The following is a 13,598-nucleotide window of genomic DNA, read 5'->3' as shown; positions in this document are numbered from 1 at the left end:
GCAGGGTCCATCTACTGCAGGCCTGGTCCTAGCTATGTGGCCAAGGTTCCCAGCTTAGGTACTCAAGTCCTGTCCCTTCCCGGGCTGTTCCAATGGAGAGCCACAAAACATTTAAATAGGTTTATTTCTTCATTTACAAGAGGAATATATATTTGGCTTCTCTCTTAAGACTCTGAGATTCACAATCAGCAGCTCTAAAAAATAAAGGAGCGGTTCAGCTTCCGGAAGGAAGAGGAGGCAACACTTGGACCTGGTTCTTGTACAACAAGAAAACATTGCTGGAGCCCCTGCTGGGGTTAGGGTGGGAGCAAGGCTGGTCGTAAGGGGTAGCACCCTCTGCCCACCCACATCCAAACCCCCAGGGTGCCCCAGAGCTTGGGTGGGATGGGTACCACTAACTAACACCACTGAAGCCACAGCCAGCAAGTGGAAGACAGCCACAGGGGACTGTTGTCCAAGCTGGTTCTGGAAGTTTCCTGTAGGTTACAACAGTACCCCAGGACCAGAGCCACCTTGGTCACAACGTGCAAAGAGTATGAAGCTGGGGATAAGTGTCCAGAGGTGACTAAGGTGGCTGCAGGGGAGTGAGGGGTTGGGGGGTAGTGGGGGGTAGGGTGATCAAAGGCTGAGGTGAAAGCCTGGCCCCCCAAGAGTCAATTGGGGTATGATACATACAGGCACTGGTGGGAAATCTCCAGCAGTTCCATACCCTAAGCCAAGAAGCAGTGTGGACTGCTAGGTACAGCTTTCAGCAGCCAAATCTGAACCTGACTCCATTGAAAAGGTCATCCTGTAGGGGGGCATGGCTTCTGGGGCACAGCAGGAGTTGGGGGATGGGGTGAAGAAGTAGGTTTCTCAAGGTCTCAGCCCCTGGTGCAGGTGCTGCCAGGGTGCACACCCCTAGTGCTGCAGTCCTCTAAGGGGTGGTCCCACCTGGGGAAAACCTCCGGGCAAAGACACGGCTGAAGACAGCAGAGACAGTGTCCTCCAGGGTGACTGTCCCAACAGCAGGTACCCAGCTCCACGGGTCAGGCTGAATTTGATGGCCCCAAGGTTAGAGCCTAGGAATGGGCAAGTGATCCCTGTACACCAGAACTTTTGGGGAACCTCAGAACCAGAACTGAGGTCCTGAGACTTGGGTCATGTCTTCTGTGTACAGCCTAGGACTTGTTTCTTCAAAGCTGTGGAGGGCGCCTTGGAAGGCACGCAATGGAGGAAGCTCCAGTTCCTTGGCCCCATTGTCTAGGGAGGATAGGGGCTCCCTCAAGATCACATGAGCTAAGGGCCGGCCAGGCTTTCCCCAAATACCCACTGCAGGCTGACTTCTCTTTGGGCCCTGCAGCCCCCAACCAGGGCTGGAATTGTGTCCAACTGAGTGGCTCCAGCACACACAGTCCTCCATGGTAACTGAGGATGCAGCTTCTTGGAGATCGGGCCACTCAGTCCTGGGCCAAAGAGGGTGTGTACCCAGCTGTGAGTCACACGGGAAGCTTTGGGACGGTCCTGCAGGTCCAGGATGCTGGAGGACCTCTCCCAATCTAAATTGCAGATCATTGCTGTCCCAGCTGCACCTGTGGGAGGGGTCAGGTCAGAGGTGGAGCTTTGGGAATTGTTCCAAAGCTGGCTTCCTTAGCTTTCACCACTGCTGTGGTACTGGGGGCTGTGACCCTGGTTTTACGGGAAGCTTTAGCCTCCAAGGGCTAGGTCAGGGTGGGAGGTGCACCCTGTCACATCCAGGAGGATTTAGGAGGACAGCAGGGTTTCTGGCAAGTTGCAGGGCTGACCTATGCTCCCAGCCCTTCTAGGGAAGGGAGGGGACTGATTTACTGGAAGAAGCCAGCTCCCACAAATCCACAGATTCCGTATCAACACATCAGAAGGAAGAGGGCAGACCTAGGGCAATGGGGAATCTGCTCAGGAAGGAGAGCGTTCTGAAGGTGTTTTGTTCCCTGTTCCTTCACGGGCCAATCCTCCCACAGGGGCTTCCTGGCCTGCACTCACCACCTCAGACTTTCACGGATGCAGGCGGCATCACCAGCTGGTTCACCCTGAGGGAGAGACGGGCGGGGGTCAGGGTGGCACATCAGCGGGGACTGGGCCCAGGCACGGCTCTGGCACATCGCATCACTGGGGCCGGTAGACCGGAGGCGCTGGGCAGGGACCTCGTCAGCCCCAGGGGGAGGTGGGAAAGCCCGGGGGTAGGGAGAGGAGAGAGGAAGGAATAGAGAAAAGAGGAGAGAGAAGTCAGAAAACGAGAGGAGGAGAAGGGGGGGATGGGGCTCCCCGCTCTAAAGCCCTGTTAACTCCAGAGAAAAACTCGTGTCTAGAGCTCCCATAAAGAGGCCTGGCATCTGCCCGCCTGGGCTACCATGGGCTCGGCCCATGATATGCTGGCTGGGGGCATGAGAAGACTCAGAGCCAAGTGTTAATAGAGCTGGTCCTGGCCTCCAGCAGGTCACCTAGCCCTAAGGCTACAAAGTAACCCAGTCTCCTCCACCCTGGTGGAAAAGAGCTGTCCCAGTCCCTGCTTCACAGCGTGCCCACCCCACCCCTACTCACTGCTGTTCAGCCTTGGCACGGTCGCTGAGGAAGAAGAGAGCGGTGGCAAGGAAGAACATGCCACCCAGGACCACAACAAAAGGGCACAGCATGAGGGCATAGCCCAGGCTCAGAAACTCCCAGAGCGGGGAGTCCTTGGTGCTCTGGCGGATTAGGTCCGAGATCTGTGGGGATGGGGTACTGGTATCAGGACAGGGCTATCTTCTGTGCCCCACCCCCAGGCAAGCCCCACCCTCAGCCACTCACAAAGCCAATGAGGTAGGGGCTTCCAGCATCCCCCAGCAGATGGGAGGTGAAGCTCTGCAAGGCCACAGCCGTGGCTCGTCGGGTGGGAATGACCACATACTGCAGGAGGAAGGGAGGGTCAGTGCCAGAAGGGCCGGCCGAGGCTGTGTACTAGGCTCATCCCTGTGGCTAAGACACTTCTGAAGTCCCACAGCCTCCGCTTCCTGTCCTGGATACTGATAGTCCTCCCACCCAGCCCTGTACTTCCCTACCCACCATGTAGGCATGGCTGCTTCTGTCAGCTCCACAGGGCCTCTTCTGTTCCCCATCTGCCCCTCCTCTCTGGAGCCTTGAAGCACCCACACACAGCTTCAGTCCCCATCACCCCAGTGGCTCTGGCAGAACCCAGACTTAGTGATGGGAATCTGCACCTCCCTCCCCACCACATTCCATGGAACACAACTTCGGTACCAGTTGGCACAGGTCTTTCAAGGCCAGAGCTCTTGGAGCATGGAGGAGCTGAGCTAAAAGGTCCAGGGGCACTTTTTTTTTTCTTTCTTTCTTTTTTAAAGATATGGCCTTGCTGCTTAACCCAGGCTGACCTCAACTTGCTATGCTCCTGGAGAGAACCCTCGTTTCTGAGGGATCACGTGTGGAGTTGTGCAACTCTGGACGTAGGATTCTAGCGTCTAGGCTTCCTGCCCTCCCTTTCTGTAAGCTAAACACCTGTCTTGCTTCCCTTCCATGAAGATTTAGCAAGGCTGAGGCTGGCTGAGGTGGAGAGGCTATGAACTAGCATCCTACCCCAAAGAGCCTCTAGCACCCTGACACCAGAGTCTAAGAGCCACTGGGCCTCAGGTCGTCCTGAACTAGACAGAACAGGCCCTGGCCCCACTTGAAGACAGATGGGCGAGACTAGGACAACCAGAACCAGGTGGCCCCTGCCCTGAGCTCCAGCTCCTCACACTGTCCATGACACCTGTCATTGTGGACAGTGGGAGCAGCCAGCATCCTCAAAGTACCCTGCTGGTGGGGAGGAGACAGGGAGGGATCTGGATCTGAGGATATTGCGTGGCCCCATTTCCAGCACTAATTAGTCACTTAGCCGGGACACTTAGTAAAACTGGGACATGAGTTCCCTGGGACCCAGACAGCTCCCAGGGGCTGCTGGGGGTGGGGGCTGTCAGGGGAGGGCATGCTGCCCAACACCAAAGACACTTGATTCAGTCTTGCTACGGTTACGTAGTGACCGGTCCCTGCCCTTGTTCTTGCCCAGCCCCTATTGAGGCACTTAGCGGAGTCCTCTCCACACTTCCACACAGCGCATGCGTGGGTAGAGAACAGAGGCACTGGTGGGCGACACAGGTATTTGAGAAAGCATAGGGTGGAGCAAGGCGGGCTTCCCGAAATGGAGGGACTACAGAGGCCCCCAGACTCTGGCCTTCTGGCCTAAGCTCCCAAGCTAATAAATATCCAATTTATTCCCCTGCCTTACACCTCCTGCCATTCCATCTCCAGTCCTCTGCAGGCTTCTGACCCTGACCAGGAGGTCCCTCGAGGACCAAGCACAGGAGTCATCCCCCACCCCCACTTCACTCAGAGCTACAAGTCACCAGGCCCACAGCCCCTCCCCTGTTCTCCTGTCCCCACCCAGGAACACAAGCCCAAGCAGACGCTCAGACAGCCCTTTGTCCCTCGCCTGCTGGTCTGGAGGCCATTGTTGGTCCCGTAAAGACAGCCTCTGTCTGTCCAGCCAGCCGCAGGCACTCGGCAGGCATGCCTGGGACCCAGCCTGAGCTGGCAAAGCCGAATGCAAGGACACTCGACTCCTGGGGGAGGAGTGCTGGCAGGCAGCACCACCTCAGTGCCAGCCTGGTACCACCAGCCTCCTAGTCACAAACCTGAAACCGGAGACAACCCCGCCCCTGCACCCCAACATCTGCCTGCTCTCTTAGCCACAAACTGGAAACCGGAGACAATCCTGCCCCTGTATCCCAACATCTACCTGCCCAACCCTGTTTCCAGACCCTTCCCAGATCTGACCCCCATGTATCTCTGATCCCCTCCCTGCCTCTGGGTTCGCCTCTCCCACCAACAAGCGATGCTTACCCTGCACCCACCCTCCCAAGTTACCCCAGTGAAATTCTTAAGCCTGGGTCAGTCCGCAGAAGGTGACTGTGGACTTCCTGGCTTACCATGAGGATGTCTGCAGTGATGGCCCAGTTAGAAAACAGTAGTGTCTCCCCAACAAAGATGCAGATCTATTCATAAAAAGAAAGCAACCATGAGGGGCACAGGGCAGGGACACGCGACCCCCCCCCCCCCCCCGTGGGGATAGAGGGTCCAGCAAGTCAGATTGCAACTCTAGCCCATCTCCCCCCACCTCCCAAGGACTCACATAAGCGCCCACAATGCTGGTCTTGGCGGCCACAAAGATGAGGCAGATGAAGATGGCAGATCCCAGCATGCCCACAGCACACACCAGTGGGTCAGCGCGCTGAGTCCGCAGGCGGCACCAACGAGTGGCTCCTGCACCTGTGACCACTCCCAGAAAGCCAGTGAAGCAGGTAATGGCCCCAAAGATGAGGCTGTGGGGAAAAAGGGCAGTCGAGTGTGATTTGAACAAGACCGTGGCTGGGATGGAGGCACCCAGTCCTTGGCATCCAGGCTTTACCTGTCTTTGGCTCCGCAGGGCGGGCTGTTGCACGTCTCTGCGGTCTTTTGTACAACTTGAGCACGGTGCAGATAGAGGGGAATCCACATGCCCAGGGCCCCTGTGGCGAAGGACACGGCAGATGTGGCCAGGGAGGAAAAGACGTAACTGCGGCTGGGAAGAATCCAGGGAGGGACACTGAGTTGGCGCAGCCCTCACACCAGGGCCAGCGAGTCAGCCTATCCCCCACAGCCTGCTATCCGCTGCCTCCCCCAGATAGAAATGCTCTTTCACAGGCCCAGGTGAGGACTCAGGATGCAGGGACAATAAACTCTCAGGCCAGAATGTCATTCAGCCCCATAGGCTGTAGAGATGGCAGGTGAGTGTGGGTGGGCCCCTTGGGGCCTCTCATCCAGGCCTCCTCCCACCACACCCTGCATGGTAGCACTCACTTTCGGATCAGAGCCTTCATGTCTCGAAGCCATGAGGTCCGTGCTTTGAGCTGCCCCCCAAGCTGATCAGCATGGCCTCTCTTGGTGGCTGGGACCAGAATGAGGATGAGTGTTCCTGTGATCATGCCCAGAACAGGGGACACCTGGTAGGACAGGAAACGTGAAGTTTGAATGCCAAATAGACTCTGTCTAGGCTGCACAGGAGGGCCCGGGCAACTGTTCCTTATCTGGACTCCAAGTCCTTTTTCTAGGCTAATATTTGCCCAGCTGAGTACCAGAAAGGCTGAGCGAAGCTGCTGAGGATAAGGCCAGGGAAGGGGCTAAGGGGCTCAAAGTGAACAGTCCAGACCAAAGGCCGGGCAGGAAAACAGGTTCAAGGCAGACTGAGAGACTTCAGTGAGCAGGGGCAAGAAGTGGGGGGAGAGGAAGAGAGGAGGGGGAAGGAGGAAAGTGAGGGAGAGCTGGCTCAACAGATGAAGAATAGATGGGAAAACAAGCAGATAGATAGATAGATGCACTCATGCATGGACGGATGGACAAGTAGGTGAATGGGTGGGTGGGTGGCTGAGTGGGTAGATGGATAATAAAAGAAAGACAGGTAGATGAAAAGCATAGGGAATGATGTGTTTGAGTGCAAGAGTTCATTTGTAGGGGTGGAGAGCCATATACCAACTTGTCTAACCCCTGGGGCTAGGAATGTTCCAAGGTGTGTCCCTCAAACATGGACATTAGGCAGGGACCGGCCAGATAGGTGGCCTGTTCTTTACAGGGCCCTATATGGGCTTTGGGTCTTCCCTGTGTCCAGCCTCACATTAAGAACAGAATTCACAAGGCTCTAGGCCTCTCTCTACACAGAACCAAGCACCAGCCCAGGAGAAAAGAGAAGCTTGCTTCCCCCAAGCCTGGGAGTTGTGGCCTGGGGATCTCTTCTACATGCAACCCCTCCACCCTACGGCTCACCCTCCTCCCCATCATGAAATTCCACGGTGGCTGCTTCCTTCCTGCTTTTGAGGAAAAAACACTTTGTCTTGAGCTTCCGGTCCTCGGGGAGACGGGGGATCTCTGTTTCCTCTGATTGCACTGTCCTGGGGCCTTGGTGACTTGCCCCAACCCTCCAACAGAACAGGAAGTGGCTCCAAACCCTAAGGGCCCCCACACAGAGGTCCTGTCCCAACCTCGCCCTAGAACAGAGCCAGAGCTGGTAGCAGGAAGCTGTGCTGTGGACCTGGAATTTCCTGATGTGGTGAGAGAATCCTCATCCTCTCCACTCCCGGGGGCTGGGGGTATGGTTCCAATCCTGGACTGAGGCCCTGTGGGTGACAGGACTGTCTAACTCCCCTGATACCTCAGCCTGAACTGATCTACAGGGATAAGACCTCAGAGCCCAGGCTAGTGAGGGAGGAAGCCTGGAGGTTAAAGCCTGGCCTCTGGGCTGAGCTGCTCTCTGGGGGCAAGGGCTGGAGTGGGGAGCCTAAATAGGAGGGACCTAGGCCTTACCCGCAGGGCCCAATGCCAGTCTCCAGCTGCCTGCTTCACGCTGGAACCTGTGATGTAGCCCAGGCCGCTGCAGAGAAGACAGACACACATCAGAACGAGCAGCTGAGCTGAGTGGGAAGTTCTTGCTGGCCTCCCACCCGGCCAGCCTGTGGAAGAGCAGGTCCAGGAGTCCTCTACAGCTGCCCGCCTCCGTGTCTGCTGAAAGCAGGGTTGGTGAGCTCAAGGGGGCCTTGGCGCTCTTCCCGCAAACCGAGGTGCTTCACACTTACCTGCCCAGTGGGATGGCAAAATAGAAGACCGACAGCATAAGTGTGCGTGTGTTCTTGGTAAACAAGTCGCCGATGATGGTGGGTGCTATGGTGGAGTAGCTGGCTTCACCGATGCCTACTAGCCCTCGGGACAGGACCAGCAGCCAGAAGTACTGTGGAGGAGGACAGAGAAGGCTGGGGGACCGGCCATCCCCAGGCTTGCTCATCCCTATCCCATTACACACCCTAGCCCTGGCAGAGTCCAGAAGCCAGGGGAAGAGGATGGAGCCCAGGACAAGCCTCAGCAGTGACCACAGCCACAGGCCACACAAGGCCCTGAGATACCCCTCAAAATGAAGGATCTGACTGGGACTGATCATTCCCAGGTTGGGGGGACTATATGCTTGGGCTATCTTAGCATCTCTGGCCTCACTTCAGGATCCAACAGTCACCTTTTCTCTGTGCCCTCCCCCAAGCAGGAAGGCTAGACCAAACCTGGCCGCACTGAAGACCTAGCGTGTGTGGGGAGTGGGCACAGTTGCCTAGTGGACTCTGAGCCCCTCTCTGATGCACACATCAAAGGCCAGTGATGGGGGAAGGGTGTGGCCATGCCAGCTGCCAGTGGTCCGACCCCTTTGATGTGGACCTGCCTTCCTCTGGCCCCCAGCTGCCCAGGGCCAGAGAACCCAGCATGGCCATGGTTTCCTTGCCCCACCCTTACCACCCATCCGGCCAGCCTTGCCCACATGCCCTGCCGTCCCTGTTGTCTCTCCCCAGCCATCTCCTGCCACCTCTCTGACCCCTGGCTGTCCGTGCTAGGGGCTGCTGACCCCGTCTCACTCTCCCTGGTTCCTGGCATTTCTTTCGCTGCAGACCAACTGACCACAGCCTTTCCCCATTTTCCTATTGGGTGGTCTTGTCTTTTTTGTATAGATTTATATTAGCATTTTCTACATCACAGGGCTGGATTCCTTGTCATTTTTGTCACTACTGTTCTCAGCCTTCTTTCTCTCCTCCTTGTTTACCCAATTTCACTATTCATGGGCTTCCTGATGTCTAATTTGAGGCTGTCAAATCCTGACTCTTCCTCCATGCCTGGTTCAAGAAAGCCGACTCCAGCCCCAAAGTATAAACGCATCCTCTTCTATTTCATGTTTGAAACCATTTGGAGAGAGACATCAAACTTCTTCAGCACTCTAGCATGCTAAGGTGTCCCCGTCCCCACCCACCCACCCACGCACCCACGCACCTGCCAGATTAATGCTGTCTCTGCCTTATGCTGCACACGTAAGTACCAAGAAACAACACTTAGTGTCCTCTCTGCTTGCAACAAAGGACAGAAAGGAGGCTGCTCTACTCGTTTTATTCCACCACATGCTTTGGGTTTTTTTTGTTTTTTTTTTTTTGTTTTTGGTTTTTTCGAGACAGGGTTTCTCTGTGTAGCTTTGCACCTTTCCTGGAACTCACTTGGTCCAGGCTGGCCTCGAACTCACAGAGATCCGCCTGCCTCTGCCTCCCAAGTGCTGGGATTAAAGGCGTGCGCCACCACTGCCCGGCGCTTTGTTATTTTTTGATATATGCATGGTGACTGACATTGACCAAGTTTATTCTTCTACTAGCCACTCAGCATAAATATACCCTGAGTGTCTGTGCAGGCCCAGTGGTGGTCATTTGAGTAGTTTTCTTTCTTTCTTTCTTTCTTTCTTTCTTTCTTTCTTTCTTTCTTTCTTTCTTTCTTTCTTTCTTTCTTTCTTTCCTTCCTTCCTTCCTTCCTTCCTCCCTCCCTCCCTCCCTCCCTCCCTCCCTCCCTCCCTCTCTCCCTCCCTCCCTTCCTTTCCTTTCCTTTCCTTTTCTTTGTGTGTGCACACACAATAAGTCTGTGCGTGAGTGTGTGCAGGTACAAAGAGAGGTCAGGAATTAATGCTGGGTGTCTTCCTCTATTCTTGCTCTCCATCTTATTCTTAGAAATAGGGTCTCTCACTGAACCTGGCGCCCACCAATTCAGCTAGACAGTGAGCTCCTAGAAGCCAGCTGTGCCCATTCCCCTAGCCCCAGGGTGATGGGAGCACACCACCACACTTGGCTTTTACACAGGTTGCTGGAGATCTAACCTCATGCTTGCATGGCAAGCACCCTTATGCAGCAAGCCATTTTTCAGCCTCTCTTTTTCCTTTTGTTTTTTAAATATCTATTTTTAATTATGTGTATGCATGTATGTTTGTGAAGGGTTGTGTGTGTGTGTGTGTGTGTGTGTGTGTGTGTGTGTGTGTGTGTGTGTGTGTATGCGCAGTACCAGAGGCCAGAAGAGGGAAGTTAGATCCCCTGGAACTGGAGTCATAGGTGGTTGAGAGCCACCCTATATGGGAGCTGAGAATCGAAGTTTGGTCCTCTGGAAGAGCAGTAAGTACTCTTTTTTTTTTTTGGTTTTTCGAGACAGGGTTTGTCTGTGTAGCTTTGCGCCTTTCCTGGATCTCTCTCTGTAGACCAGACTGGCCTCGAACTCACAGAGATCCGCCTGCCTCTGCCTCCCGAGTGCTGGGATTAAAGGCGTGCGCCACCACCGCCCGGCATCAGTAAGTACTCTTAACCACTGAGCCATCTTTCCAGGCTCCCCTGATGTCAGGAGGGATCTTCACATTTGTTTGTCCACATGCTGGGTTTTTTTTCTAGCCTGTGTCCCTCCAGACAGAAGCTGGGACATGGCAGGGATTTACAGTATCTTGACATTCTAATCTCCAAAGAGGCTCCACCAATTTACACTCCCACCAACAGCTAGGCATCTCGGGCTCCCCGCAGCTGTACTAACACTTGGTATTGTCAGCCTCTTTAATTGTTGCCAATCTATGGGTGTGAAATGGTGTCGCCTTGCTTTGTTTTGCAATTCTCTGATTCCTCTGGAGGCCGCCGAGGGACCTCTTCCTCCATTCACTGGCCATTGGTCATGCTCTGGAATGCCTTCACAACGCTTTGCATTATTTTCCTAGCATTGCTGTCTTTCTCTTGTTGGTTTACAGTTTAGGTTTCTCAGTCTTGCTTTGGTTTTTCACTTCCCCATCTGTAGTTTATTCTGCACCGTGGTTGACATAGTACCCTTTTCCCGGGAGCTACTGGTGAGAGATGTGCCCTCAGCCAGCACTGGCTCCCCACTCCCTAGGGCCTTGCTTCATGGCTCAATCATTGCTTAGTCTGTCCCTTGGCTGCTTTAGTCAGGACGGCCATTGTTTTGACAACTGATAGGGCGAACCCCATTCACTGTTATCTTTCACATTGTTCTTGGCTGTCTGGAGCAGTCTCTCTGCCAAATTAACTTTAAAATCACATTGCCAATGTCCCCCAAAAGCCCCTGTGGGGCTTGAACGGTGATCACCGTGAGTTTACAAAGCAACTGAAAGGGATCTCTCTGTTTCTCTCTTTGTCCCTGCTCATCTCTTCTCCCCAACACAGAAGGCATCAAGGCCTGGACTCATTCATTCATCAATCTCAGAAGAGGCCCCAGGGGCCCAGCCAGGGGCAGGGCAAGGCACAGAGGGCTGTGAAGGCCCCTAGCTTGGTCTTTGTTTCTAGGGTGAGCATCAGGCTCCACCCCGGCACTGGGCCTGGGATTGCCTTGGACCTGATCCACCTCCCTGAAGCAAAGTGAGCTCCTGAAAACCTGTCTGGTCTACCAGTGAGCATGTGGCTCCTCCCCGTCCTTCAGAGTTCCAGGGCTCAGTGACGCAGCAGGAGGAAGGACTGGGCCTCAGGCCTGGCACTCAAGGCCTTCCTTGGCCTGGCCTCTGCCTTCCTTTCCAGCCATGACACCCTTTCTCTCAACACAATCCACTATCTCTGCATCTTTCGGTATGGCCCCCTGCCTGTGCCAGCTTCACCATAAGTCATGGTTTCTCAGTCATGTCTGCTAGATTCATGTGTCACCTCCCCCAGGAAGCCTTCCTGGAACCCATGGACCACAAGGGCCCGTTCCTCTTCAGTGTTCAGCACTTTGGACAGCTTGAAGGCTGTGAGCCTGAAGCTCCTGTCACATCTGACAGGGACAGACAGAAAGTTCTTGAAGATGTTGGTTCTTCTTCCTCCGTTGCTCTCCACAGATGCTATCACGTGGCTGACTACTAGCCATGAGAAGCTCACTGCCCTCGTGAGACAACACAGGCCTTCTTGGGAAGAATGAACAGAAAAGACGATTTGCTGGACACTGGCCATGCTCCACAGCTGGACATTCATCAACCCAGTTGCTTCTCACAGAGGACCAGCCAGCATAGGATTATTCCCACTTTAACAAGGAGGAAACTGAGGCTCAGAGAGGTGAAGCACATTTCTCCAGGTCACAAAGCTGAGTGAGCAACAAAGTTGGAATATTCAAACCCAGGACTGTGAAAGTCAAGGGTATTTCCTTTTTGTTTGTTTGTTTGCTTGCTTGTTTGTTTTTTTGAGACAGGTTTCTCTGTGTAGTTTTGGTGCCTGTCCTGGATCTCACTCTATAGACCAGGCTGGCCTCGAACTCACAGAGATCCACCTGGCTCTGCCTCCCAAGTGCTGGGATTAAAGGCGTGTGCCACCACCTCCTCCCGGCAGGTATTTCTTAAAACACTTTGATGTTGAATTGACACTTGCCTTCCTGGGACTTGGATTCAAGGAGTTGACTGGTCATCAAAGAGCAAACTGAGCCAGAAACAGAGTGAGTCAGAGAGAAAGGTTTGCACAGCAAGAGAACTGGGGTGGGGTCTGGGGTGGGGGCAGGACTGGAAGCCTTACACCTAGGGCAGACTTATTCTCTGTTCCTGACATCCTGCCAGGCTGCTCAGATAGTCAGGTTGGCACGCAGGGCTGCAAGTCTTTTGGTCCAGGTCAGTACAGAGGAGACCCTGTCTGCAGGGCTGGTTTATAACTGAATGCAAAGAAAGCTGCAACGGCTTTGCCTTGGGGGTGACACTCAGGAGCAGGCCTCCGTCTACAGGAGCACAGACCAGCACTCCCCGAGGGACCTATACATCGGACACGGGGTGTGGGGGGGGGGAGTGTAAGCAGGAGAACCATGGGGGACCTCACCTGCTGAGGGATGAAAGAGCTAGAGAAGGTGACGGCCGACCAAAAGAAGATGCCACAGCTGAGGATCACCTTCCTATTGAATCGGTCACCCAGGTAGCCGAAGATGGGGGCAGCCACCATGAAGCTGCAGATGAACACTGTGGAGAGAAGAGAGGAGAGCTGGAGGGTGTGTGGGTCCTGGCTAAGGTCAAGTGCAATGAGCCACAGCTGAGCCTGGATCCAGAGGGAGGAAGCAGCCCTGGGAGGATACCGTCAGCGCCAGGCACACAGAGCAGGCAGGGGATGGGGAAGGTGGAGGGGTGCACGGGATTAGGGGATATGGAGCTCCATCTCTTCTATCACCTCCAGTTTATTCCATGTTCTGTGAGTCTTGGAATACTGGCTCACACAGAGTGCCAGCCCAAGGCTTCCTTCCTCACAGATGAGGTCAAGATTCAGAGGGAAAGGCTCCACAGGTAGAAATGGGACCTTTGTCCGCCTAGCCCCAGAGCCTGAGTTCCTTAGGCTTTGCCATTTAGTTTTGCTTGCTTACTTTTTGAGATAAGGTTTCCTAAAGCCCACGCTGGCCAGAACTTTGCTACATAGCCAAGGATGACTTTGAACTTTAGATCCTACCACCCTCTATTTCCCATGTTCTAGGATTAGGTGCACACCACCATACCTAGTTTATGTGCTACTGGGGATTAAACCCAGGGCCTCATGCATGCTAGGCAAGCACTCTACCAACTGAGCCACATCCCCAGCCCACACTGTTTTAAGACAAGCTCTCACTATGTAGTCCTGGCTGGCATGGAGCATGAAAACCAGGCTGGCCTCAAACTCACAGAGTTCTTCCTACCTCTGCCTCCCGACTGCTGGGATTAAAAATGTGCACCACCATGCCTGGCCTGCATTACTTTCTATATTATACTCGAGAGA

General features: G+C 54.4%; 1 protein-coding gene across 2 annotated transcripts in view; it reads right to left on the bottom strand.

Annotated features, from left to right (window-relative positions):
* Positions 1-106: 106 nt before the first annotated feature.
* Spns2 (SPNS lysolipid transporter 2, sphingosine-1-phosphate) overlaps positions 107-13,598 on the bottom strand; it is a 38,243-nt gene continuing 24,751 nt past the window's right edge. Inside the window, exons 3-13 of one of the 2 annotated variants that reach the window (XR_008222208.1) lie at positions 12,681-12,817; positions 7,656-7,807; positions 7,387-7,453; positions 5,890-6,032; positions 5,459-5,611; positions 5,183-5,372; positions 4,980-5,045; positions 2,806-2,904; positions 2,560-2,723; positions 2,002-2,162; positions 107-1,571 (exon numbers count right to left, since the gene is read on the bottom strand). Coding sequence is in view for 1 of the 2 variants with exons in the window: in XM_052756212.1 (XP_052612172.1) it covers positions 2,006-2,048; positions 2,560-2,723; positions 2,806-2,904; positions 4,980-5,045; positions 5,183-5,372; positions 5,459-5,611; positions 5,890-6,032; positions 7,387-7,453; positions 7,656-7,807; positions 12,681-12,817 (1,214 nt within the window). In the remaining variant the exon portion in view is untranslated. The remainder of the gene's footprint in view (positions 1,572-2,001; positions 2,163-2,559; positions 2,724-2,805; positions 2,905-4,979; positions 5,046-5,182; positions 5,373-5,458; positions 5,612-5,889; positions 6,033-7,386; positions 7,454-7,655; positions 7,808-12,680; positions 12,818-13,598) is intronic. The other variant, XM_052756212.1, reaches the window with a different exon arrangement.

This window comes from Peromyscus californicus, unplaced genomic scaffold (assembly GCF_007827085.1).
Source record: "Peromyscus californicus insignis strain IS unplaced genomic scaffold, ASM782708v3 Scaffold_3__1_contigs__length_106647218, whole genome shotgun sequence".
Taxonomy (NCBI): domain Eukaryota; kingdom Metazoa; phylum Chordata; class Mammalia; order Rodentia; family Cricetidae; genus Peromyscus; species Peromyscus californicus.
This window is presented reverse-complemented; position numbering and strand designations above follow the sequence as displayed.